Here is a 24,104-nt window from a genome sequence, read left to right on the forward strand (position 1 = left end):
AGGGGACAGTGTCAGTGGGGGACCCGGGCCTTGTTAATGAGGCTAGCTGCAGAGAAACCTCCACCTAACCTGTGAACTGTTAGAGGTCTCCTATTTGAAATGTTGTCTCAGATATCCTCCTACAGAGTTCTAGTTTGTGTCGAGATGTTTAAATTTATCTTTGTGGCACACTGAGATGTTCAAACATTTCCTCTTCATTCTTATGGGACATTCTCATCTAAGTCTTTTGATTCTTAAATGTCATGTAGTTGAATATCTGCTTGTAAAAAGCTGCTTTATATTTATTTGAAGATTGTCTATTATTTATATTTGACACCAATACCTTTAATAAATACATTTTTACTAAGTAAGAATGGTGAAAGGTGTAACAGTTGGTGCACATTACCTAAAGAGGAATACAGTTTATTCTTTCCACAGAAACGCTGGTAGTTTCTGCTGCTGTGATTGATGGTCATTGCTCCTCTCCTCCAGGAGGAGGCGGTGCAGGCCAAACAAACACAGCTGCTTTGTGACGGAAACAAGAAGATAATGAAGCAGCTATAGGACATAAAGAGCTTGTAGTTGACTGTGCGTGTTGTCCCAGCTGATTGTTGAAGAGTGGGAAGAGTGTAAAAAGACTGGGTCCCGCTGTATTACTCAGGCTGCACTACAGCGTCTATTCACAGGCGCGATCCCACTACTGAGCGGCACGGGGGCTTTGACCTGCTCCGTTTCCGACCTGGGCCGGTGCACCCCTCCTTAGACGACCTGGTGGTCCCGGGCTCCCCCAGGAGCACCATATCGATACCGAACTTAGTGCGGACACCCGATCGGCATAGTCCGCTGCAGCTCAGAGCTCCTGAGCTCAAACGGTCCGCCAGCCTCAGCCTCCCGGTAGCTTGGATTACAGGCGCGCGCCACCGCACCCGGCGAGGATCATCTGCTCTCATCGGGCTTTTAGCTCCTGCAAACGTGACGTCACCAGGGAGCACGCTCAGGCTGTTTTGAATTTTGGTGGTGGAGTTATATTTTACCGACAGACAGATTTTGAAACATAAAAATTGTTGAACTTTATTGAAATAAGGTTTAATCAGTGAGGGAGCTTTAGGATCATTGTACAAATAACTCAGCAGCTGCAGGTGCAGGTTTTGGTCACTAGATGCCGCCTGTGAATAGACGCTGTAGTGCAGCCTGAGTAATACAGCGGGACCCAGTCTTTTTACACTCTTTCTACTCTTCAACAAACAGCTGGGACAGCTGGCACGGTCAATGTCTTTATGTCCTATAGCTGCTTAATTATTTAATTCTTCTATCGCAGCCCATACCAGTAGCCTACCCCTCCTACAGCTGATTCATTATTTTCTTGTTACTATCAAAACCTTTAGAAAGCAGGTATACTACACCGCCTCCAGGAGAGTAGCAGTGTCAATCACAGCAGTCAGAGGACGGCTTTACGCTACAACGTGAGGATCCAAAGGATACCAAAGTCCTACAAAACGTGTCTGGTGATACGCAATATAATATGCAATATGTCTCGTTGTTATATCCTCTTGAACCATTTACAACATACAAGTCTATAATGTATCCGTTTTGATACTATAGGCTACTTCTGTACTTTTATTTCAGTAAGATTTTGAACCCTCTCTGACTTCAAGAAGCTCTTGAAATCTCATCTCTTCTGAGAACACTTCCTCTAACTCGTAACACCTAACATGCACTTCCTGTGCTCTTCTTCTTCTATCCCGTATACAATTATCTTGTATTGATTGCACTTTTTGTTAACTCTAACTTCTTTCCCTTGGTATTTACCCCATAGGCGTGTCCGGCAGTGGAGAGTTTACCAAAGTACTCTGTATCAAGAAAAAAGAATTACAGAAGTTGTTCTCTAAAAATTTAGGTTTCAAATTAAATATCACGGCCAATTTATATTTTAAGAAATCATTTGTCTGCCTGCGTTATAGCAGTACACCACCTGTCCCTCGTGCCTCCTCTGCTCAATTTCGTTGGTTAGTGCAGGCACGGCCCTGCTCTAATTGGTCCGACCACCTGTCACTCAGCCGGCTGTCCGGGGTCATTTCAGTCCAACGGACACAGTTGTGTCAGGTTGCTGTCTGTACCTGAAAGTGAGAGCAGAATGGCGGGACGTCTTCTTCTTCGAGCTTATACAACAACACTGCAGCTGAGGAGCAATGTGGTGTCCAGACCGCTACATCGAGCCATGGCCACAGTGAAAGGTAAGAGTCTGTGACCGCCGACACGAAGACTTCACACCGTGAGACAGGCCTGCAGAGTAACGTTACGATAAACAGCAGCTGTCATCGGTTACACATGTATCGTTAGGATTTGGGAGAGCTGCGCTGGTAGTATTAATGCGATATTTATGACTTTATTGCGCAGTTTGGTGGCTTCATTTACAGGCTAAAGTTATATCATAAACGACGTCTGTAATGTGATGTTAGCTATCAAACACTGGTGTGTTGTTATGCAGAGAGGATTAATAATAAAGTTGACACGTAGTAACGTTATGTATTCGCATTAATGAAATGTGTTTGTGGTCACTTTATGCGCTGATATTGCTGTGTGCCACTGACATGTTCCTGTCTTGCGCCTAAATGTGACTAACAACATTAGAATAAAATAATGAAGGTCATTTGGACTTTAACTCGTGGACAGGCCCTTTCATAGACCCACCTCCTCAGCAGGCGTCTGTTGGTTTGATGCCAGTATCCTGATATGGTGTGGGTGGCGTCCAGTGCCGACGTGCAGTTTCACTGCCATTCAAGTAGACTCACAGCCCTGTAATGTGCATACAGCACAACCTGGCCAGATGACTTTTGAAGGTGGTTTTTAATTTGTTTTAATGAAAACTTCTGCCATGTCATGCTTCAGGAATACCAACAGATGAAGAACAGGCCACTGGGCTGGAGCGACGCGCCCTGCAGGCCCTCAAACACGGAAAGGTAGGCTACAATATACACATTTATAGAGCTTAAGCCTTACATGCACTTACTTTATTCAAATTCACATTACAGGATCCCTACAGTATTCTGAAGCCCAAGGAGTATGCTGGCACCAAGGAGGACCCTCACATTGTGCCATGCATTGGAACCAAGAGGCTGGTGGGCTGTCTTTGTAAGTTTAGTTAAAGAGTCCAGTGGTCTGTATGAATGTGTACATTACAAACCAGGTTAACCATACTGTGATTCTTTGCAGGTGAAGAAGACAACACTGCTATTGTGTGGTTCTGGCTTCATGAGGGAGGTGCCCAGCGCTGTCCTTCCTGTGGTTCCCACTATCAGCTAGTCCACCATGAGCTGCCCCATTGAAACTATAACACAAGCTCTGTGCAAACAGGACAACACAGACATCCACATTTGCCTCCTTAAAGGTCATATACTGTGATGTGTGCATATCATTTAACATGTACAGTTTATCATTAAAATGTAAACCTGAACTGAGCTGTCTTGATTGAAGTGTTAAGTGTTTTTTAATGAGCACATGGATCAACGGTATACAATGAAACACATGAAATGATTGAATTTAAGTGATCATGTTTGCATGCCACAGCAGAGCAAAATTGTGGCTTGGTCAACAGGCTGGAGCGTACACTTGAAGAGGGCTATTTGAACATGTTTTGAAGTTGTGCATCTAAAACAACAAATCATGTTAAAATTACTTTTAGCTGTAATTTCCAAATGCGAGGTGTTGCCAGTGATCCTGAAGGTAGCACTTAAAAAATGCATAAGACAATAGGACAGTATTTTATCCCCAAAGTAACTCACATTTATTTCAGTAGCTGTATTTTGTTTCTATTTGTGGACTGTTTTAAAGCGTACAGCCAAGAAAATCCACTCAAACACTTCACACTGCTTTAAATCAAATGTTACAACAGAACCTATCTCAAACATAAAGCAGGTTAGTTTACATTGTCTGGGTTTGAACTGTCAATGCAAAGAGGATCATTAACCCCTGTAAAATACACCATGAGTCACTGCAGTAGCCACGCAGCAAGTACTACCACAATGGAGCTTAACATGTTACACTTTTATTAAGACCCTGTCAGAGAGGTTTATTTAAATCTGGTCAGTTTGAGACCACAGTGTTTGGATTATATTTTAACTCTCTATATTATCAGTGTATCTGGTAAATCCTTCCATCATTACAGACATAAGACAGACGCATCTCACTATTATGTTACATTAGAAGCTTCAGAAAGGTAGTGCTACTGCATTTCATTATATTTTACAGGTGTTTATGTTGCTGTATGCATGCCCTGTGGTGTATATACCAGTAGTTTGCTTCATCATACTTGTCATTTCCAAACATGAATAAAAGCATATCCACAAGAGCAATATCAAATGTGAATGGAATTGTAATTGGGCATCAAATACTATGAGGGCATGGAAAAAAGCTGGAAAAACAAAGTCAAGATTATAGTGAAAATCTAGACATCCAACTCTTAATCATTTCTAGTGGCATGTTGCCTCCTCCTATTTCCACCCAGCAGGATTCAAGTCCATGAAGCAAAACATTTGGGAATGTAGTTGCAACCAATAGTCTGTTCTCTGCATTTCTGTGTACTATCAGGCAAGATTAAAGCCTTGATTGTGATCTATAGCCTGTAGAAGCTTCTCACGGAGCGTTTCTCGACTCGTGTACTTGGGCAGGTCCAGCAGGTTGAAGCAAGTGTGGGCCACAGGTAAGTAATGCTCCCCTCCACCGGTGGGCTGGATCACCAGCTTCAGGCTTTTCATGCCCAAGATGGGTATGCGGTCGCTTCCTGTGAGGAACACTGTAGAGACAAGAGATATTGTTTCACTTTCCCAGCTGGACATAAAACGTGAGTGAATTCAGCTTGCCAAAACAACAGCTACTGATATTTTTTAAACAAGTCACGCATAGTGGGCAGCACTTACACAGAAACTGTTTTTTCTTCTCTAAAGGAAGATCATGGAACACTTCCCAGAAGAGCCTGATGGTGGGATGGTCCGTCCAGTAATCCCCTTTGTATTCAGTACTCTGAAGCGTGGATACAAAAGTTATTTTTGTTGTTTCTTTTACTGTTATTATAAAGGTAAGAATGGATATGTTGTATCTAGTTATAAATATAAAATTTTGTCATCATGTTCTGTGATGCGGTTTTTATACAAAACCCTAAAAAACAAGTTGGTGAGATGACACAACATTGAAATACTGTTTGTAACGATACCTTTTGAAGCTCCGTCCAGTCGTAGTTGGTGTTGCCAATGACCATGGCTTGCAGTTCATTCGGCTGGAACAGATCTAGAACTTTTCCCCCGCACACCTTGTGGAAGCCTGCATAGAAGCACTCAAACAGCGGGGCCACTGATGTGTTGAAAACGTAGTCTACATATGCACTGACAAAGTCCTGCCTAGAGGAAGAAAAAAGGAATTAATATAAAAGTAAGATAATAAAGAAGCTGACTTTGAACCTCAGATTTTCAGGTTGAACCTGGTTAAAAGGTTCAGAACATGTAAGCAAAGACACTTCACTAAACACTTACCTGAATAGTTTGACATTTTGGGTAATGTCCAGATTTCTAAAAACATAGTTTTTACACAGAACTGATTAAGAAAACAGAATTTTTTGAATGGTGAGCTCTACAGGTGGCAGGTAGATCTTATTACCTTTGGACACAGCCGTGCTAGCCATTTCTAAGCTAAGGTAACTGGCTGCTGGGTCCAGCTACATATTTAACGTACGGGCATGAAAGTAGTATTGATCTTATTGTCTAACTCTCGGCAGGAAAGCGAATAAGCCAATCTTCAAAAATTCCAAACAGTTCCTTTAATTAACATCTGCTGTTGGTTAACAGGATGGCCAAGAGCATTTTACCTGTTTGATTTGTTGACATTGATGTCTTCACCATGAGGTACTAGTTCCAAGACCTCGGTGGCACCATAGTTTTCCTCCATGATCTAAAAAAAAAAAAATATAGTGTTTAGATTTTTCCCCCAGCTATTACAAACATTTATTTAACACTTCATGTGCCACAGAGACTTTTGTTTGACAATCCTCTTACTGTGAAGTTCAAGCAGAAGGTTTCCTCAAGGTCGTCTTCTGTGTAGTCCAGTAACTGCTGCAGACTCCTAGTATATGTGGAGACAGAAATAGACATATTTTACAATATTATTAAATAGACATTTGTTGAACACATCGTTCATTTAACACTCTGTGTGGTCAAATAACTTGTACATTAAACGATTCAATTTTAGATGCAGCTAAGAAAATACCATGGCAAACTGACATTCGTAAACATGTTAAATGGGAACCTCAGGTGACTGTTCCTTGATCTGACCTTCCCACATCTGGCATTAGCTCTTTCAGGTCATCTAGTGTTGGCTTCCTCTTCAGAAGCTTCTTGTAAAGGGCCACCGGGAAGTTGAGCTCCACTATGGTGAGATTGTAGATCGCCAGGCCACAGATGATCCCGATGAGGTTGAACAAGTCAATGTCCTCAAAGGTCTGCAAGAGACAATGATTGATAATCATCAGAAATGGCAGACTCAATGTGTCTCATATATTAATTTATCTACAAGCAAACACAACTAGGCACGTATAAAGAATGTATGCATCCCTTCAATTATTTATCATAAACACACTGGCCTTGCACAGATTATAAAGTACCAACAAAAACCTGATAATATGATAAAACTATGAATAATCTACAAGGATGGGAAAAATCCCGTATTAAGGTTTTTAATAGGATTTAGATTCAGACCTTGTTTACTGTAAACAAGAGATGGCATTACATGTACCAACTAGTAATACAACCACTTCAGCATTCCCCATTATTGAGAGTGTTTTAGAGAGCACTTAAATATAGCCAGTGACATTTCAGCAGCGTGAGCATACAAAAGGTGATATATGCAGTAAGTGCCTTGTTTGAAAACCAGATGAGCCTGGACTCCTCGTAGTAACGAAACATCCCATATTTGGGATCCAGCAGCTCTTTCATGATCAGGAGGAAGAATTCCTTTCTCACGCCTCCTGCATCGACTGCCTCCTCTCCCACGAAGATCACCTGCCATGAATGATGCAAACATTAGAACAACGCCATGGCCTTCTGTCTCATAATCTAAAAAGGGACCACAGATTTGTGACTATACTGTATGCATTTTAGTAGAACAACTGAAGCTACATAATAATTGATGAACCGACCCATCTATCCACGACAGACAGTGCATTAGTTAAGACACATGACTGACATATTATCACCTCATAAAGTTGATATGGCGAACTTGTTAGCAAACAAGTCGTGTTTGTGTCCACCTGGTGAATGTGAGTCAGTAATTACTCTCTTTTTAGCTCTGTTTTGGTTTCCAACAACTCTTGAGGGTAATGTGTGTCTCTCCGGGCAGATAGTTAAGCCATTTAGCTGGTAACAGCTGCCTGCTGCAGCGAGACTGAACTATAACAGACCGAAAGGGGTAAACAAGTCTTGGGCCGTAAACTAAAACAAGCTGAAAGACACTAAAACGCTATGTAGAGCTGAGGGGAACAGCAGGGTCACAGAGTAATTTTCTGTGGGTTCCTCACTTTGAGCAACACCTTTTACATACACGTCAGTCATTGGTTTGATCCATTGTTAGTATAAACATAATAATTATGGCAGGTTTTACCTTGAGTGGTTTCTTGTAGTCAACATTTTTGGACTTCCTGAGGACTTCCATGGTGTCTCCAACAATATTTTCCCTCCTAACGATGAGAATGAGGCACGGGTTGACCGATTCCACTGCCGGCAGGAACATGGAGCTGAAGTTTTGCATCTGTGCTTGATCCACTGCCATCTGTCAACATAACAAGGGAAGGCTGAATGATGACACATCTATACGTTTCAAAAGATACAAGAGCGCAGTTGGTATAGTCCCAAAATCATCTGACAGTGCTAGAATAAGATGCTTCCAATTGAATGGAGGCGACATTGATGATTTCCTACATTACCTGCATCTGTATGACAGCATCCGTTTGAAGCAGCGTTGTCTTGGCTTGGGCGTCAAATACAAAGGGATACCTGCACAGAGTCACCACACCATCCTGACCCTGTCGACACAGAGGTATAAACAAAAGGTTCATATCCATGCCTAAACAAAGACAAATGTAATAACGTGGAACTATACAACAGTAGACTCACCATTGGGTACATCTGCCTCTGAATCCATGTGACGTAGTCATTTCTGATGTCTATCAGGTCATCCAACTCGTGGATGTAGAATTTGTCGTACTGAATTATGTGTCCTGCTCTCTCATTCACCTGCAGTGACAGGAACGCTGATGTTAACTACAGTTTTTTAAGGTACAGTATGATGTGCTGTGTGAATCTGACGTGTGACAGTGGTTGTAACACATTTTCATTCCTTACCGTGTGCAGGATTTCCAGGAGCCGGAGGGACGTGTCCAGGAAACAGGTGAAAATTCTCTGCTCTACTGAAGGAATGCCAACCTTGTGCATCTGAAGCAGGTACACCACCACTTCCTTGTACAACTCAACCAGCCGCTGGAAGACTGGGGGCTCAAATGTAGACCACCAGTTTCCTAATACAAATACAAGACCAAACATTTTGTGAAAAAAGGTAAAAAAAACAAATATCGTCAAGAGAAATTGTTGCGTCGTGTGGAATAAAGCATAAAAAAATAATATGTTTTCTACCTAGCACCTTCAGTGGAGCCTCTTTCAGGCTAATGAGTGATTTGGCAAATGGGATAGTGATGGTCACATAATTATTTCGGTCACTGAAGAGAGGGCATTCTGGAAGAGTGAGGTAGAGTCTCAGGGCTTCGACGTCTGGAGGAGAGTTACCTAGTCTGGGAATTAGGTTCTTCTCCAGACTGGCAGCAATCTGAGGGAGACAGAAGAAAGTGTATAGGTCTGTTATTATTAATGTAATAATCCCTGATTGATGAGAATAATTGTTTTGAGACAGATCAATTAAAGCTGACACAGTAATAATGTGTAATTGAGGACAGTTATCAGGAGTGTCATAAGGAGGGGAATAATGGACTTAAATATCCAGGGTCCCAACATGAGGAGAGATCCTAAAAAAACACGAGTTTAAAGTTTCTTTTAATCTGCAAAATTACATTATTTTTTTCAAATGACAGCACTCTAGGCTGAATAGATTGACTGAGCACTACTTGTCTCTGAAACAATATTAGAGCCTCTAGTGTTACTGAAGATGTCAGACAAGGTGAGCTCATAAAGTGGCTACTAAAAGTCATTCCATGCGCTCATTTGCAGCAAGGACATGTGCAACATTAATGTCAGATTGCCTGATTTATTGTTTATTATAAGTATTCTATTTTTATACAGTTTTAAGATGACTGCAATGTATGGTGTTTTATAAGAAAAAAAAAAAATTGTTTACTACTCTATAGGACTACAGTTATACACTATATCCAAATCTAAACTAAATCCTTCCAGGCTCTAAATTAAAATTATATGAGCATCTTACAAAAGCAAAACAAGACAAGATAAAGTGAGTTCAGTTCTGCCAGACTGTTGAAGAGATTTTGAGGAAACAGCAACATAATACATGGATATGGAGTTCCAACAGGATTTTCTGTGACCGCTGACCTGCTGAGCGATGTCAGGGTGATCTTGATGGATCACTCTGTGAAACAGGAGGCGAGCCGCGTTCATATCCACCCCTGAACATTTGCTGCTGGTACTGTAATGATCTGGATGACTGTGTAAAAGAAACAGATTGTTAATATGAGGCTGTATAGGGAGGTAGCAAAGTCAAGCCACCCCCCACAAGAAAGAGGGGGATTGATCATTAGAAACTACCTTAATACAATCCAATTAAATCAGACTACCACTGACTACAGCTCCAAGCCATTAAACCAGCTGAATCAACATCTCTCCGACAGTGTCAACAAAAATTGAACATTAAAGCTTCAAGTGACTGGATGCACCGCAGGGCTATTGTACTGGATTGTATTAGAATGTGAAGATTGTAATAAGTAACTTATGAACCTGGCAGCAGCCCTCTCCCAGCTTTTTGTAAAATTGCTAGAACACAGAATACACACTGAGTGCAACATATGATCCATCTTTGATTTTGTATAGGCAGGTGATGCTAAATCACCCTTAAAAAAACAATAAAAACCGATTAAGGTCAGTTGATATATGAGATAGGTATTAACTATCAGAACGCAATGACTTGCTAAGAGGATAAACCTGGGAGTAGGTCTGATACTTCTAGGTTACTAACAAGTGGTAAAGATTTCTCAATTTTGATATAGCAGCTATAAATAGTTTGTGAATAAGAAGGATCAAATCCGTTAAGAAAATGTCTTGGATTTATTATAATGAATTAAGACTTTGTACAAGACTGTAGATGAAAATAAAGTGTGATTACCTCTTTGACAGAAAAGATCCATTGAGGCAGCTTGCTGTGGAGAACACGAGGTCAATCTCACTAAAGGAATCACAAAAAGCCAAGTAATTAGTGTGAATTCTTTACACAAGTATATCTCCAAGAATAACTTGTTTAATCATGACAGCTTGTCCAAATGTAAAAATATGTCTACAATGAACTAAAACCAGCAATAACACTAATAACATGTGGTCAGAAAAAGGTTCTTGGAAAGAGAGGACTTTACTTTGAGACTTCCAGTGGGACTCTTCCTGGTGTGTGGTTCAACCATTTTTGTATGATGTCCTCATTCAAGGTGCAAATCTTTCTGTGGGGATCTTGTAGCCTTGTGTCATCTATGTTCTGGAGGTTCTAGAAGAATAAATGAAGTTAGGGAGAGGGCAAAGCACAGAAAGGTTTTAAATATGAAACATCTATGTGGTATTCACTTTAACCATGGTTTAACCACCTAAAGATCATACCAGAGAAAGAACACGATCTTGCAAAAAAAAACATACTACTTCAGTGTAGTACAAAAAAAGTTTTTATACACATTAAACAGACCAACATGTATTGGCTGTGCAGGATCATGTGATACAGCCTCTTTAATTTCCCATGGTCCAATCAAAGCACCTTTTTGTCACCAAATCAGGGGATTACAAATCATTTTACTACTTTTTAAGAAATACAATTCTTGCAATTTACCAAAAATCCTCTACAGGCCCTTTATTAATAAAAACTTACATTGGCAGTGCAATAGTGAGCAAAGCTCTGGTCTCCTCCAGCATAAATCCTCTTGACCCAACATCCCTGCCCCGAGTCTGCAACGTAATATGATGAAAGCAAGAATGGATAAATTAAGAGGTTGGAGTAACCTATGTATATATAAAGTAGAAGTACAACACGTCCTCTTAAAGCTCCATCAAGTAATATTTTTTTAAAATAAACAATGATATCAAATGATTTACAGCAATGTGAAAGTGTTAGTACTCCAGATTCCACTGAGAATCAACAACCAACCCTGTAGCTTTTTCCAGCTTTCAGCTCATAGTTTTGGTTCACCAGTCTGTTTGGTTTCTGTGCAGATGTTACGTTACCTGTCATGTTAGAGAGCTGAACTAAATGAGTGGTTGATGAAGTCAACATCTAGCAAGCCAAAGGAACTTAACCAGGAATAAAATCATCAGATGGAAAAAAACAACTCCAGTGAGCTGCTGTTTTTCTGCCATGAGAGCTTAATAATCTAATTGTAACATCAGTTCCTAGTACTCAATACAGCTTTATTTACTGTGTCTCACCTGTATCCACTATTTCAGTGGAGGCTACCCAGGGGCCTTTGACAGGGGCGGGGCTTTTCCTGTTGTAAGTGGAGCGAGTACCAAGCTGCCCGTTACCGCCAAGCCCAAATGAGTCCATCTTTCCAGAGGAGGGTGTGAAAGCCAACGTGTGCTGCCTTATAATTCCAGAGTAATTTGAGCATGTTTTTGTTGTTTTATGACATTTTTAAATACCTTTTACACGGATTATCTAACATTACAGTATGCACATTGACGTCAATACACAAAAACAAATGTACGTATTCCATGTCCTAGGTAAAACGTGTAAACATTTTATTATTAATTGAAAGAATTGTAAATTTTACCTTCCACATGAGATCTGCGTAACTACATTTCCCATGAGCTCAAACACTTTCCTAGGGTTGATTTCATGGTTTGTAGAGTTATGTCCAAGTTGTCCGTATCCTCCTGCTCCAAATGTAAACACACCCCCTTCCTGTAAAATCAGCAAAACCAGTTAATCTGTCCTTCCCAAGAATAAGAGTACTTCAAGGTGTTAGCAGACACAACAGTACACAGGACTGGGGCAGACTGGGAAAGAAATCATTCTAGCGTAATACTAGTGATTTCAATCCAGCTTATTTTATTTAAAAATATATTAATTAACAGCCAGCTCCGTCACAGGATATATTTAAGGAGTTTTTTAGTTTTTGTAACACTCTGGATTGTTGATATGAGTCATTTGAAAGAGATTAGCTGGATGTTAAAATGATTACCTACAGATTGATAATAATAATAATAATAATAATATGTAAAATATCAATACTTAATAATATGTAAAATATCAATTACCTTAAAAGTGATTAGATATTGAAGGGCTACTTCTTGGCTCAAGATTTACTACTGCACTTGGCATAATTAGGCCATACAAAGTTTAACAATACAACTGACTAGACATTTACCTACCTTCATTTTTTTGTCTTAATCTTCACTTCCGTATTACTGGTTTAAATCTCTTAGTGAAACTATAACTGTTTGTCAGAATAGCCTCAAAGGTTGAATTTGCAAAGCCCCGAAGACTCCATTGCAAGTAAGGCAGCACGATTTAGAGAAAAAGTTATATTGCAATTATTGTGGACAATATTGTGATATGCAATTGCGATTCGATTATAATGGAACAAATGGTACTATAAGTCTACTTGCTCAAGGAATATGCGAAATACTGACATTTTGAAATGTGTATTTCTCCACTTGAACAAAGTTAAACAATAAACAATATTTATAACAATAACAAGTAAAACATATGTAAAACAGAACAAGGGGAGTGTGTTGCTCTACGGAGGAGGCGGCTAGAAGCAGCAAATATTGGCACACTGGCACCGGCTCAATGTCTGTCTAATGCAGAGTCTCTATCCACAACCTGGAGGAGGAACTGTACATGAATGTATTAAATAAAGAGTATAATAGTTAGTTAATAGTTTACTGTTAAGTATGACAACAATATATCAAATACTACATTAATTAGAATTTCATATAATACTATACTTTTTCCCCAACTTGTTCAGTATTAAAACCAGTTATAGCTGTTTCATTTTTGTAGGTTGTTTTTTGAAATTTAATCCTTGTGCAAGCAAAAGGCTCTACATTGGTCTCCTAACTTGTCAATAATCATATTGTTCAACATTTAATGATTTGCTGGAGCAAGTCAAACTTGTCCCACCCCATCCAGGCTGTGATTGGTCAGTGGACGAAAAGTGACTGACAAGAATGTCGGCTCTGTGAAAAGTTGAACAACAGAATGTTTAACAACAAAAGGCACCAATACAGCTAACATTAAATGGCCAGCGAGCCAAACCCAAACCTTCCTTATCTTCTCCCAGTTTTCTTCTGTCTTCAGCTGCTGCCGACGTCTCTCTGTCCCCGTCTCAGAGAGACCGTAGCACCGGCAACGAGTCCGACTATGTTTTGAACGTTTAGCGCAGCTCACACAGACAATCGAGTGTCACACACACCTTTTTATTAAATCACACACTTTTTGCGGTTCTGTAATTGCTCATGACGACATCGCAATTGCGATTAGATTAATCGTGCAGCCCTAATTGCAAGGTTTATGTTAAGTGAGGTCCTTGTGACCCAATAGCACAGAAATTAACCTGGCTGATTAAATATAAATCAGAACGATGGTCAAAACACAACAGTAAAGGCTTTAATTAATTCACCACCACTAATCACAGATCACTTTGATTCAAGTCAAATGCTAATCCACACATAACACTGAGGATTTATCAAATAACAAAAAAGTATATAACTTAACTTGGTCAGTGCTGCTGTGTGATCTTCTCCACAGGAGATGTAAATCACTCTCTGCGATCTAAGAGACTTCAACTGGGCTGGGAAAGACCGATCTGAAAAAGACATGGTGACAATTAGTCTGAGTTGAGGGCTTGAACGCTCACAAGTTGTTTAGGGTTTTGACCACCCACCATTGCTGTCATTGAGACCCAGCTGACCAAACTTGTTGCGCCCCCAACCAAACACCGCTCCTGAGAGAGTGAGGGCAAAGCTGTGAGCGCCACCTGCTGATATCTGAGCGAAAGGAATACCCTGCAGAGACTGAATGATTTGGGGTGTGGAAATGCTCTGTCCATTTATTCCTATCCCAAGTTGTCCATATCGATTCTGGCCCCAAGAGAAGACTTGGCCCCCTGTACAACGAAGTAGACATAACATGGAATATTTTAAAATGCGGAAAAAATAAACTGACTGAATAAATGTGCATAATGTGGGTACAAACCATCCTCACCTCTTGAAAGTGCATGGGAGTGCCAATACCCACAGGCTACCTGAGCAATTTGTACATCTGACAAACTCTTGATGTTTCTGGCATTTTTAAAGGGAGAAAAAAATTAATAGTTTGTTTTTTTAAAAGAAATGATCATGTTTAAATAAATCCCATCAAAGTTGGGAAAGTTACTCTGATATTTAGATAAACATATGCTGATACATTTAGATATTTTAATAACACATCTTTAAATAAGCCGCGACCATGTGCGCAGGATAAGCAGTTGACGATGGATGGATGGATCTTTAAATAAGAAAGCACAATATCTATCCATCCATGCAGAAAAACAGTAAGTGTGGAGAGCAAAAGAGACAAAACACAATGGCTCAAATGCAATCTCAGACCCCATCAGCTATTGTCAAACAATGATTTAGCTTTTAATTAATCTCGAAACCCCAGAATTAAGTTTAGCACTGAAGAAAAAGTCTGGATATACGCTGGCTACACCGGAACCCCCGAAACATTGGCCGTTATCCCAAGCCCACAGAAAATGCGTCATGCTTTGAAGAAAATTTGGCTTAGTCACGAAAGAGCATTTCACACACACCTGAAAAAAAAGGTGAAGTCATGGACAATGTTTGCATATCAGCAAATCAGTATGTAACCTCATGCAATGAGAGTTGCACACATTTAGAATATTTTCTCACAAAAAAAGATTCTTGGATATTTTTATAGCGGATACACAAGTCAATAACTACAACTGCTTAAACCTGTCTGCATCCATCACTTTTCCATCCCAGCTTAGATGACACCACACCCACATGAGAAAAGCCTTGAGACAATATGACAGCTACAATAACTCAGAAAATAACAACAAGAGGCACTGAATTTAATGGATTTACTGCTTATCAGCGTGTTGAGTAATGGGAAACTTCATTCTGAAGGACTATGAGTTAACAGTTTGAGTCAAGCATGGAGGATGTCTTTTGTGTGGCTCTGGTTGTATGTCTATGTTTTTGTTGAGGTTACTTCCAGATCCGCTTTTTGCTGCTAAAGCGTCTCTGGGTTACGCAGACCCACTAAAACCAAGTATTCATGAGTGAGGTAATTGTTCGTTGATCCTAGGTGTCGAAAGCTTCATACCGATTTTTACAATTTAAACTGAGGAAACATTTTAGTGGAACTACTCTCCTGACAGCTGTCTTGTGTGCACAGTGTTAGCCAGTGAAAAAGAAAAACTTCCACTTGCAAAAAGGACATGCAGAAGTTTTATTGAGATTTTATGCTGAGTAATATGTATGATGTGAGGGCAAAAACTGCTGTTCAAAGAAACAGCACATAAAACCTGTAACTTTAGATAGTCCTGAGTAACAAAAAACTAATCTCCAACCAGGATTTTGATTCTGACATACAGAAAACCTCTAATTACTGCGCTTCAATACACACTTTAATATGGACTCTTATTGCATGAATTGACATACTGATTTGCGGAAGTGCACATTTTGTCAGTCCCTTTACATTTTTTGATGCTGTTGTGTGTGAAAGTGTTTCGCATCATATTCACGGCAGCAATTGTAGCAAAATTTTGAGTGTACAAACGAGTTTCTGAGATTTGTAGAATAGGATTTGTGCTCCTGCAATGAAGATTTCAGATGGTGTAACTGTTAAAAAAATGTTTTTAATGTAAAAAAAAAAAAGAGTATACAACTCTTAAAGTATTTTTTTCTGTGATTTCAAATGAACTTCAAATGTGCCACTATTTTCTATAACTACAAATTCCACTGTCACAGGTGCTCAGTTGTTTTGCTCCAATAATACCTTCAAACAAAATACCAAAGCAAAGTCTGCGTATGTGTTTACCTACTAGGCAATAAACCCGATTGTGATAAACAAAAAAGGCTTCATGCAAATCAGTAAATACTGCTGAATTTACCTAGGCACACGAACACATTCTTCAAAGTTATTTAGGCCCAACTGCCCATCTGAGCCGAGACCCCATGAGAAGAGCTGCCCTTTGTCATTCAGGGCGACTGTATGGGACTCTCCACATGACACCGCCACTATGATCTGTGCATCCAGAGCCACAACCTGTTCTGATATGATACAAAGAGAAATGTTAATGTGTTAAGTGTTATCATAAAACAAAATTTTAAAAAAATGTAAGTCACTAACCTGGTTTCTTTCTGGACTTCTCATGTCCCAGCTGCCCTAGGTCATTACAGCCACAGGTGTACACTGTCCCATCCTCCAGCACAAAGGCTGTGTGTCTGTGGCCACACCCCACATCACACACTTGCTTCCCGTGAAAGAACTCACATTTTCGTGGCTCAACCACAATCTCTTCATCAATCCCACCCAAGCCTAACTGTCCGTAGGAGGCATTTCCCCAGCACAGCATTGTAGCTCTCCCCTTTGGCTATAGAGGCCAGCAGGATCCCCGTCTCTGTGAAAACGAGAGAGACACCACTGCTAATATAACCTTACATAGCACATTCAGTTATCCATAGCTGTGGTTGCAGAATACACTTCGGCTGGTATCACCTAGCAAGGTAGCCAGACAACGTTATGGCTAAATAATGTTAACGTTACTTCATGTAATAGGCGCATATGTGATTAGCTTAGTGCAGTATTTCAGATATGATTATATGTATAACCTAATACAATTACACTGCACTCGTAGCTGGCCAGGTAACATGTAAACAGATTAGCCAACTAAGATGCAATAAAATTAACGGGGTAGATGGGATCCGTTAGCTGAAATCATCAAAATAACGCGACTTCCGTTTTGGGCGTCTGGAATTCCAAATTAAAACACACGTCTAAACCCGAATACATGAATTTCTAATATTTGTTTTTAACCACATTGAACACACACATAGGAGCTCAACCTAATGGCGCTATCATAAAACTAATAAGTGCCTTGTTTCTTCTGAGATGTACAAGAATAATAATAATAATAAAACGGAAGTTGTTGTGACTGATAAAGACAGCTGACGTTTACTAACCAACTAACAGCATGCCTCTCGTTCCTTCACCGTTTCATTTTCAAGCAGTCATGGCTTAACCGTATTAATTTGGCATTACTTAACGTAATAGTACAGTCAGCAATGACGATTGACGATTTATGGAAGTATTTTATAGTTAAAGCGTTTGACACGTGGGAGCATTAATATAACGTTAGCTTAACGCGAGTCTTTCTGTAAAGGTGCTGTAATGTTAGCAAGCTCTCCTTAGTCAGAACATAACGTAATGTAACTAGTTAACGTTAGCTAAGAGTTAATTTAGTAAGGTGACTGAAGTAACTTATAGAAACTAAAAGATATTTTAAGATTATCCCTTTACGTTTTGCGAAAGCAGTTAACAAGTGAACGTAACGTTACAACCTGCAGTTACTCAGCCGAATAGCAAATCTTACCAAACCCTCCAAATCTTACTGTCTTTCAGTGTTTTTCTCGCTAGCTGGTCCGTTAAATGCTGACATAACAGCACATTTTCGGTATTTAGTTGTAAAAAAAAATAATCTAAATTACCCAATCCCTCCACTCCAGTGATCTGTCAACAACTGATCCAAGTTACAGCGAAGAAACCCGTCACCTTAGCCGTACTACACCGTGAATGTCCGGTTTTTCTTTTAGAAATAAAACCTGTTTTGTAGTAGCATACAAAATGCGAGCATTCTAGTTTCACTAGGCACTGAGATGAGTACTGTACTGTCAGCCTGTAAGAGTACTGCCAGGATGATCTGAACATGTTACTTACTAAATGTACCGTAAGTGTATGTGTAGTAACCTTTAATCTGAAGGCACGCTCATTTAACCGGAAGTAATACTGCTTTTACGTGCACTTTACTTTATGGAGGTGAAGAAACGTCGCGACGCATCCACGGTGTTCTAGATGGGACGCACGCGCCCATGCGTCTCCCTGCAGCTATATATGTACACACACTGTATGCAGAAGAAAACACTCACGCCACCCCAAACACACACACACACACACACACACACACACACACACACACAATCACACACACACACACACACACACACACACACAATTTCTGTAAATATGCGAAAGTACATCCTACACATCGTGTATCCACGTTGCATGTATAGGCCTATAGCTGGGTGTAACTAAAAGGAAAGGTTAAAGTGAAAGTGCGAGAGACGACGTAACTACCATAGTTGTACATACATAAACTTGGTAAGGTTCTCAGTGTTTACATTATCTTTACCATCTCTAATTAAAATACATCAAATATAAATGCCTACGAAATAAATACAAAACAATATGAAGAACTATGCTACAGGTTTCAAAAAGAATGGGGGGGAAAAAACTACAACCTATATAAAAACACCTAGATGTCTATAAAGTTTAAAAATATTGGCTACTATAAAGAACACTAAAATTCATTAATTTGATTAATGTTATGCAAAATACCCCATCGATTACAACATTGATATTATACTATAAAGCGTTTTATTCTATTTTGCTCACTTTATGCAAGTATGTGTCTACTGGAAGGATCTGGAACTTATCTGCTGGACCTTATTTGCCCTGAACAAACCATATTAGGCAACATGAGTAAGAGGCCATAAATGTGGTCTTTGAGACATTTGGCTCCCTCTGGTGGAATTACACATTTATAATAACCAATGCACTCATATTTATGTTTATGAAAAAAGACCAAGTAAATCATATGACAGTGTTTACATTTACTCACATTTGAGGCCAACTATACTAACAAAGAATATCTGGACGGGGATGTCTTTGATGATATACAGGACAACAATAAAAACATCTTTGCCCCCCTCTGGTGGGTGATAAAAAAAAAAGTGATAAAAAAACGGATTCTCATCATTTACTTAGGTCAAAGTACATTATTCACTCTAGTGGAGCAAAAGTTTAACATGACAAAAAATAAAAGTACTCAGGTAAGTACCTCAAAACTGTAATTAAGTACTGCATATGAGTAAATGTACTGGTAAACCCCTGGTGATTCATAACATTTGACATTAAAATTTGAGTGGACCACCACCATACAAAGGGCTTTAGTGGTGTTGATTTTATGAATAAATTAGTAAAAGAAATCTATCACAACACTTTTGGTTTTATATTGCATATCACAGAGTCTAGCCCTTGGTAGCGCTACATAAACTTGTTAACCCCATACATGATTGCCTTATTGTATTCTTGCTATTGGTCAGAACCTGGTTTTTGCCAACCACAGCAATAAGTATATCAGATGTAAATGGACTTAAAATGGACAGGCAGTGGTTAATCTTAACTTGTGTTTCTCAATGTGCATTTAAATGTGAAACCATAAACCATGAGCCAGTTGTAGCTTTTATCTTTTATTGTTATTTGCAGGTGACAGAGAGATATAATCTAAACTGGAAACTGCTTTAACACAGAAATGTAAATATAGACCTCTTTCCAAAACAACCGCCCATTTTACACTGACATTTGCGTAACAACACATTTGTCTGATGAATAACATCTTTCAGGAGTAAGAAAAGGTGCTCCTTGAAATGCAGTGAAACCTGTACTGCTGGATCTTCATGGGTGTTTCTTCCCTTGTGACTTAGGCACTATGATCTGATGTGTCACTTATTTTACTCCCAGAAAGTTATAAATCAGCACACATGCAGGATAATACCAAGAGAAATAAACATGTTGCAGTTGCTGGGAGTAAGTAAAAACCTCTTAAACATTATTACATTTTTTTTGCTGTGAGTAAGCATCAATGTCAACTAATCAAAGTTTTTGTCTACTGAGGACTGTGACATGGGCTATTGACTGGTGTTTTCTTTTAACATGCTCAGATCGTTGTTGGCCTTCTCTTCGTCATCATGTGCTTTTCAAAAGGACTCAAAGAGGTGAGTAAACCTTTACAAAACCTTACTGTTTTCTTTTGATGGAAGATAGTCTGTTTTTAATGTATATTGGACAAACAATAAGACATAAATTAACATTTAAAGGACAGAAGCATACATAAACTGTACTGCAGCTGCTAGAGGAAGTGACCAGGAAATAAAGTTTGATTTTCTGAAATTATAATTATCTTTGACAGGGAAATAAACCTCAAAAAATACAGATACCTGAATCATCTGCCAACAACAAGATGGTGAGTAATTATCCAAAAGTAAATTCTCTGTTTATTTGTAATAATTGGAATTAATTATTTTACACTCATCTCTTCGACAGAAGGATCTGAGTGAAGAAGATGTCCATTTATTGGCCAAGATCCTTTCAGTTGGATTGGTGGATGCAGACCCAAACTATCTCCACCATCTTAAAGGCTACAGAGACTTGCATGGTAGCTAATTTCCCAGCCTACTTACATTAATTAATGAGCAAACACATCTGTTCCCGGTTATATTGATAGATTTGGGATGACATAAAGGCTCTTCAGCATTGTGATTGGATTACCACAAGTCAAGTGCTTCTTGCCCCCCCCACCCAGATGTTCCATGATTAATGGAAAATATGCACTTTATTCAGGTTAAACACAACACTGGTAATGAAGAAGGAATAACCTGTCACTGGTGCTTAATATGGATCATTTTGATGACGGATCCTGATTGCTTAATTTATTGCCGAACTGTATAATTTGAAATATGTGAATATGTGCAGAAAAGAGCCTCTGATTTTACTTTCAACACCTGCTTCTTTTTTAATGAGGAAATGCAGAAAATGAAAATGCAGAAATAGGAGCACTCCCTGTATTGTTGTTAGTGGTACTTGCTTTATTTGGCTTGTTTTATTCAAGTGATTTTCAATGTTACATACCACTTTGTTAAACTGTAAACCTAAACTATTTCATTTACATCTGATGCAGCCTATGTTTTAAATCAGGAAATGCTTAAAATGAAAATATAGAGATAGGAGCATTGCTTATATTGTTGTCAGTGGTTTGCTTTATTAGGCTTGTTTTATTCAAGTTGTTTTTAATGTTACAAACCACTTTGTTAAACTGTAAATCTCTATCATTATATTATCTCTAGGTATGTTACACAATTCAGCTGTTGCAGGCAGTTTTAGTACAGATAGCAATAAATCCCTTTAAAGTTAGAGAAGGTCATTTTTCCTTAACTTAGCTTAGCTTCCTTCGCTAAATAGGCCACAATTGATTATGAAATAATACCAGCTAGATTTGAGCTAAATGCAAACTAGTAGTTTACTGTTTGCTAAACAATAGTTTAGCATTTACCTAAAATGCTGAACTAATGTAACAGTAGCACAATAAGAATCAGAAAAGTGACTCAGTAGTGTGCAGTATACAATAGTATTTACCTGAGGTTTGCTAACTTTAGCTAACATTATTAAGCTGCTGTCATGGTCATACCGGACCAACAAAGGCTGTAGCAGGCATAACCCCTGAGCAATGGTGCATTTTATTGATATTGATACATATTTTCATTTGTAACAGAAAGAATGTGTTAGTTCTTTCAAAAGTTACGGTTTCGCTTCAAGGGATTATTCATTTACCATTTGTATTTGGAAGAGAGGCTGAATTACTTTGCTTCTGCTCTCTTTTGGTTCATGTCCTTACCTACAGTAGACAGACAAAGATAGAGAGATTAGAGAAAAATGAACATGTCATCCATTGTTTGTCTCCAGTGGCAAACTTAATGTCTCTTACTCCAGAAATGGCTGTTGAGCTTGTCCCCTAGCGCGTAGAGCAAGGCCACCACTGACATGTTAAAAAAGAAGAAGACCACCAGACCAACAGTGCTGAAGTGCCCTAGAAGGGGATACACCCAAATTCCAACTGACAAGTACACCCATATAATCCTGCAGAACATGTTTAAAGAGAGAGAAAGGGGAAGAAAAGAAACTGTCAGTATCACTGTATCTGTCAGATCATCAAGTACTGTCTTGTTTCACAGAACTAGGCTATGTCTTGTGCAAATATTCACTGGCACAGTTCCAGCCATTAACACCAAAGACACTGTTTGATTGTAAGATTAACAGCATAATAAAAAAAATGTCATCCACAACACGCAGTATGTTGTTTTTTACCATGAAGATCTTTAGGCAGCATTTCAGCATGTGAGCCAGAACTATTGAAGGTTCAAATCCTCAAGGTGTTTGAATTATGAAGTGATAAATGCTACTGCTTTGGACTAGTCGAGACTAGTTACAGTAGGAACACAGACACATTCAGGCTGCTGTGCTTTTAGCCACATTTAGCTGTATGAAAGGTTCAGTCAGGGAATTAAGTCAAGAAGTATTTTGTTGCTTGAAAATGCTATAGTGTTTGTGTGTTAGATATATGTCTATAAAAGTTTGGAAATGTGTTGTCATGATTCTGCTGTATGCTGACTCAACACTTACCAGAACAAGTAAGACAAGCCCACAACTCCTAACGCTGCCAGCGCATGTTTAGTCTGTGGGTAGATGTGAGGCTGCACCAGCACTTCTCCAAGCAAAAAAGGAAGGACGAATGTGTGCTGAGAAAACAGTATAGGAATAACACATTATGTGTAACGGTTTATGACAGGAGAATCAAGAGAATTCAAATTTTGGCATACAGCTGTTGAAATTGCAGATTTACAGACCATAGCATGGTTTATCCAGGAGGGGAAGAAGGTGTCAATATTGGCCGGGTAGACTAATTCTCTGTCATAGGCAAAGATCGCCCAGAAAAGCAGAACAACGAACTAAACGAAATGCATAGAACATGGAGTTAATGTGTAGCACTATTCTTCTTTTAAAAATAATTTAAAAAAGCAAAAGATGTGTTTCTCACCATGCCCACAGGGAAGGCAAAGATAGAGAAGAGAAGGTCTTTAAATCTGTTCAGAGCACTGTCAGACTTTTCCCCAAGTTGCAGATCAGTCAAAGCAGCCAGTCCAAAGAATGACATTTGTAATAACTGAAATATAAAAAGCAATATTATTAATTTCCGTTCCAGAAATTAGTAGTAATGTATTACTACTATTATTACTAGGTAATGTCGGAAATGTACACACCAAATTCAAAAAAGTAAGGTATTTCCAAGGTCCTCCATAAGGAAAGATTCCTGGTGGTAATGCCTCTCCATCCTTAGCAGCGAGACTTTTAACCACGAAAGCATACCAGCTGAAGGCTGTGATGTGGTACACTCTCCTCAGGGTTGAAGTCATTCTAATACAAGCGTATACTGATCCCCAACAAACAAAAATAAATTAATTACTGGCAAAAATGTCTCTTCAAATTATGAGTTTTCCCTTCAAACCTGACGTACTTCAGGCAGGGAAGGTTATTTAAAGATTAGTGTAATTCAGCATTAGCTTTTCAAGACATTTGCGAGCAGTGGCGACAAAGAGTCCCACTGTTTCTTATGAAGCACAGGAATCCTTATTTCATAACCGACACACTGTAACATGTGACTGGGTGGCCATTTCATTCACAGCAAGTGTTAATCGGTTTGTGTTTTGCAAGAAGCGCCACCAAGTTATGTAAATAAATGAGTTCAAGTTAAGTAAGTAGTATCATTGAACAATGGTTGATTCTGTGTTGTCATTATGTGTCCGGAAATCCTGAAGTGTCCTTGAGCAACATGTTAAATTCCAGCCAGCATCAGGTATTTTGTTAAGTAGTTGACCTTCACCTCTGACCTCCCGATGGAGAAGCACATATTTTTTGTTGCCACATTTTGTTCCTTGTAATATAAATTAGATCAGGAGGTAGAAATACATCTC

General features: G+C 39.1%; 3 protein-coding genes and 1 long non-coding RNA gene across 11 annotated transcripts in view; 3 read left to right on the forward strand and 1 right to left on the reverse strand.

The window, feature by feature from the left end:
- Positions 1–5,105, forward strand: part of LOC123983800 — a 14,753-nt gene extending 9,648 nt beyond the window's left edge. For both annotated transcript variants that reach the window (XM_046070162.1, XM_046070163.1), the window contains exons 10-11: positions 4,647–4,819; positions 4,923–5,105. In XM_046070162.1, coding sequence (XP_045926118.1) covers positions 4,647–4,686 — 40 coding nt within the window. In that variant the 3' untranslated portion in view covers positions 4,687–4,819; positions 4,923–5,105. The remainder of the gene's footprint in view (positions 1–4,646; positions 4,820–4,922) is intronic.
- Positions 2,034–3,433, forward strand: LOC123983801 (cytochrome c oxidase subunit 5B, mitochondrial). The gene is made up of 4 exons (XM_046070165.1): positions 2,034–2,213; positions 2,869–2,939; positions 3,012–3,111; positions 3,193–3,433. Exons 1-4 carry the CDS (start codon positions 2,114–2,116, stop codon positions 3,303–3,305), a joined length of 384 nt encoding a protein of 127 aa, XP_045926121.1. The 5' UTR covers positions 2,034–2,113; the 3' UTR covers positions 3,306–3,433.
- On the reverse strand, positions 3,448–18,113 carry herc4 (HECT and RLD domain containing E3 ubiquitin protein ligase 4). Of its 7 annotated transcripts, none has more exons than XM_046070157.1 (24): positions 17,949–18,113; positions 16,591–16,861; positions 16,352–16,511; positions 14,440–14,516; positions 14,120–14,341; positions 13,950–14,041; positions 12,002–12,132; positions 11,658–11,812; positions 11,104–11,180; positions 10,607–10,731; positions 10,363–10,422; positions 9,576–9,687; positions 8,652–8,841; positions 8,364–8,536; positions 8,136–8,255; positions 7,946–8,044; positions 7,624–7,791; positions 6,882–7,025; positions 6,300–6,466; positions 6,024–6,090; positions 5,837–5,919; positions 5,189–5,372; positions 4,896–4,998; positions 3,448–4,771 (listed from the first exon to the last, which is right to left on the reverse strand). In XM_046070157.1, the coding sequence occupies exons 2-24, from the start codon at positions 16,814–16,816 to the stop codon at positions 4,563–4,565; spliced, it is 3,144 nt and encodes a 1,047-aa protein (XP_045926113.1). In that variant the 5' UTR covers positions 16,817–16,861; positions 17,949–18,113; the 3' UTR covers positions 3,448–4,562. The 7 variants fall into 7 exon arrangements, 6 of the variants coding, with proteins under 6 accessions (XP_045926113.1, XP_045926114.1, XP_045926116.1 ...); XM_046070158.1 differs by having other exon boundaries at positions 17,834–17,955; XM_046070160.1 differs by lacking the exon at positions 17,949–18,113 and adding an exon at positions 17,853–17,871.
- Positions 18,114–19,875: 1,762 nt separating this feature from the next.
- Positions 19,876–22,409, forward strand: LOC123983712. The gene is made up of 3 exons (XR_006828264.1): positions 19,876–20,294; positions 20,489–20,542; positions 20,623–22,409. It is a non-coding gene; the product is annotated as an uncharacterized LOC123983712 (long non-coding RNA).
- Positions 22,410–24,104: the final 1,695 nt, after the last annotated feature.

This window comes from Micropterus dolomieu, linkage group LG15 (assembly GCF_021292245.1).
Source record: "Micropterus dolomieu isolate WLL.071019.BEF.003 ecotype Adirondacks linkage group LG15, ASM2129224v1, whole genome shotgun sequence".
NCBI classification, from domain to species: Eukaryota; Metazoa; Chordata; class Actinopteri; order Centrarchiformes; family Centrarchidae; genus Micropterus; species Micropterus dolomieu.

What these genes read in the sequence shown, in the direction of transcription:
- herc4 (XM_046070157.1), bottom strand. Translation starts at nt 16,816, where the DNA reads ATGCTGTGCTGGGGAAATGCCTCCTACGGACAGTTAGGCTTGGGTGGG. An exon ending in ACGCAGATCTCATGTGGAAG is followed by an intron (nt 11,813 to 12,001) that starts GTAAAATTTACA and finishes TGGAATTATAAG; the next exon opens with GCAGCACACGTTGGCTTTCA. An exon ending in AATGTCAACAAATCAAACAG is followed by an intron (nt 5,373 to 5,836) that starts GTAAAATGCTCT and finishes TTCTTCCTCTAG; the next exon opens with GCAGGACTTTGTCAGTGCAT.
- LOC123983801 (XM_046070165.1), top strand. Translation starts at nt 2,114, where the DNA reads ATGGCGGGACGTCTTCTTCTTCGAGCTTATACAACAACACTGCAGCTG. An exon ending in AGCCATGGCCACAGTGAAAG is followed by an intron (nt 2,214 to 2,868) that starts GTAAGAGTCTGT and finishes GTCATGCTTCAG; the next exon opens with GAATACCAACAGATGAAGAA. An exon ending in AGGCCCTCAAACACGGAAAG is followed by an intron (nt 2,940 to 3,011) that starts GTAGGCTACAAT and finishes TTCACATTACAG; the next exon opens with GATCCCTACAGTATTCTGAA.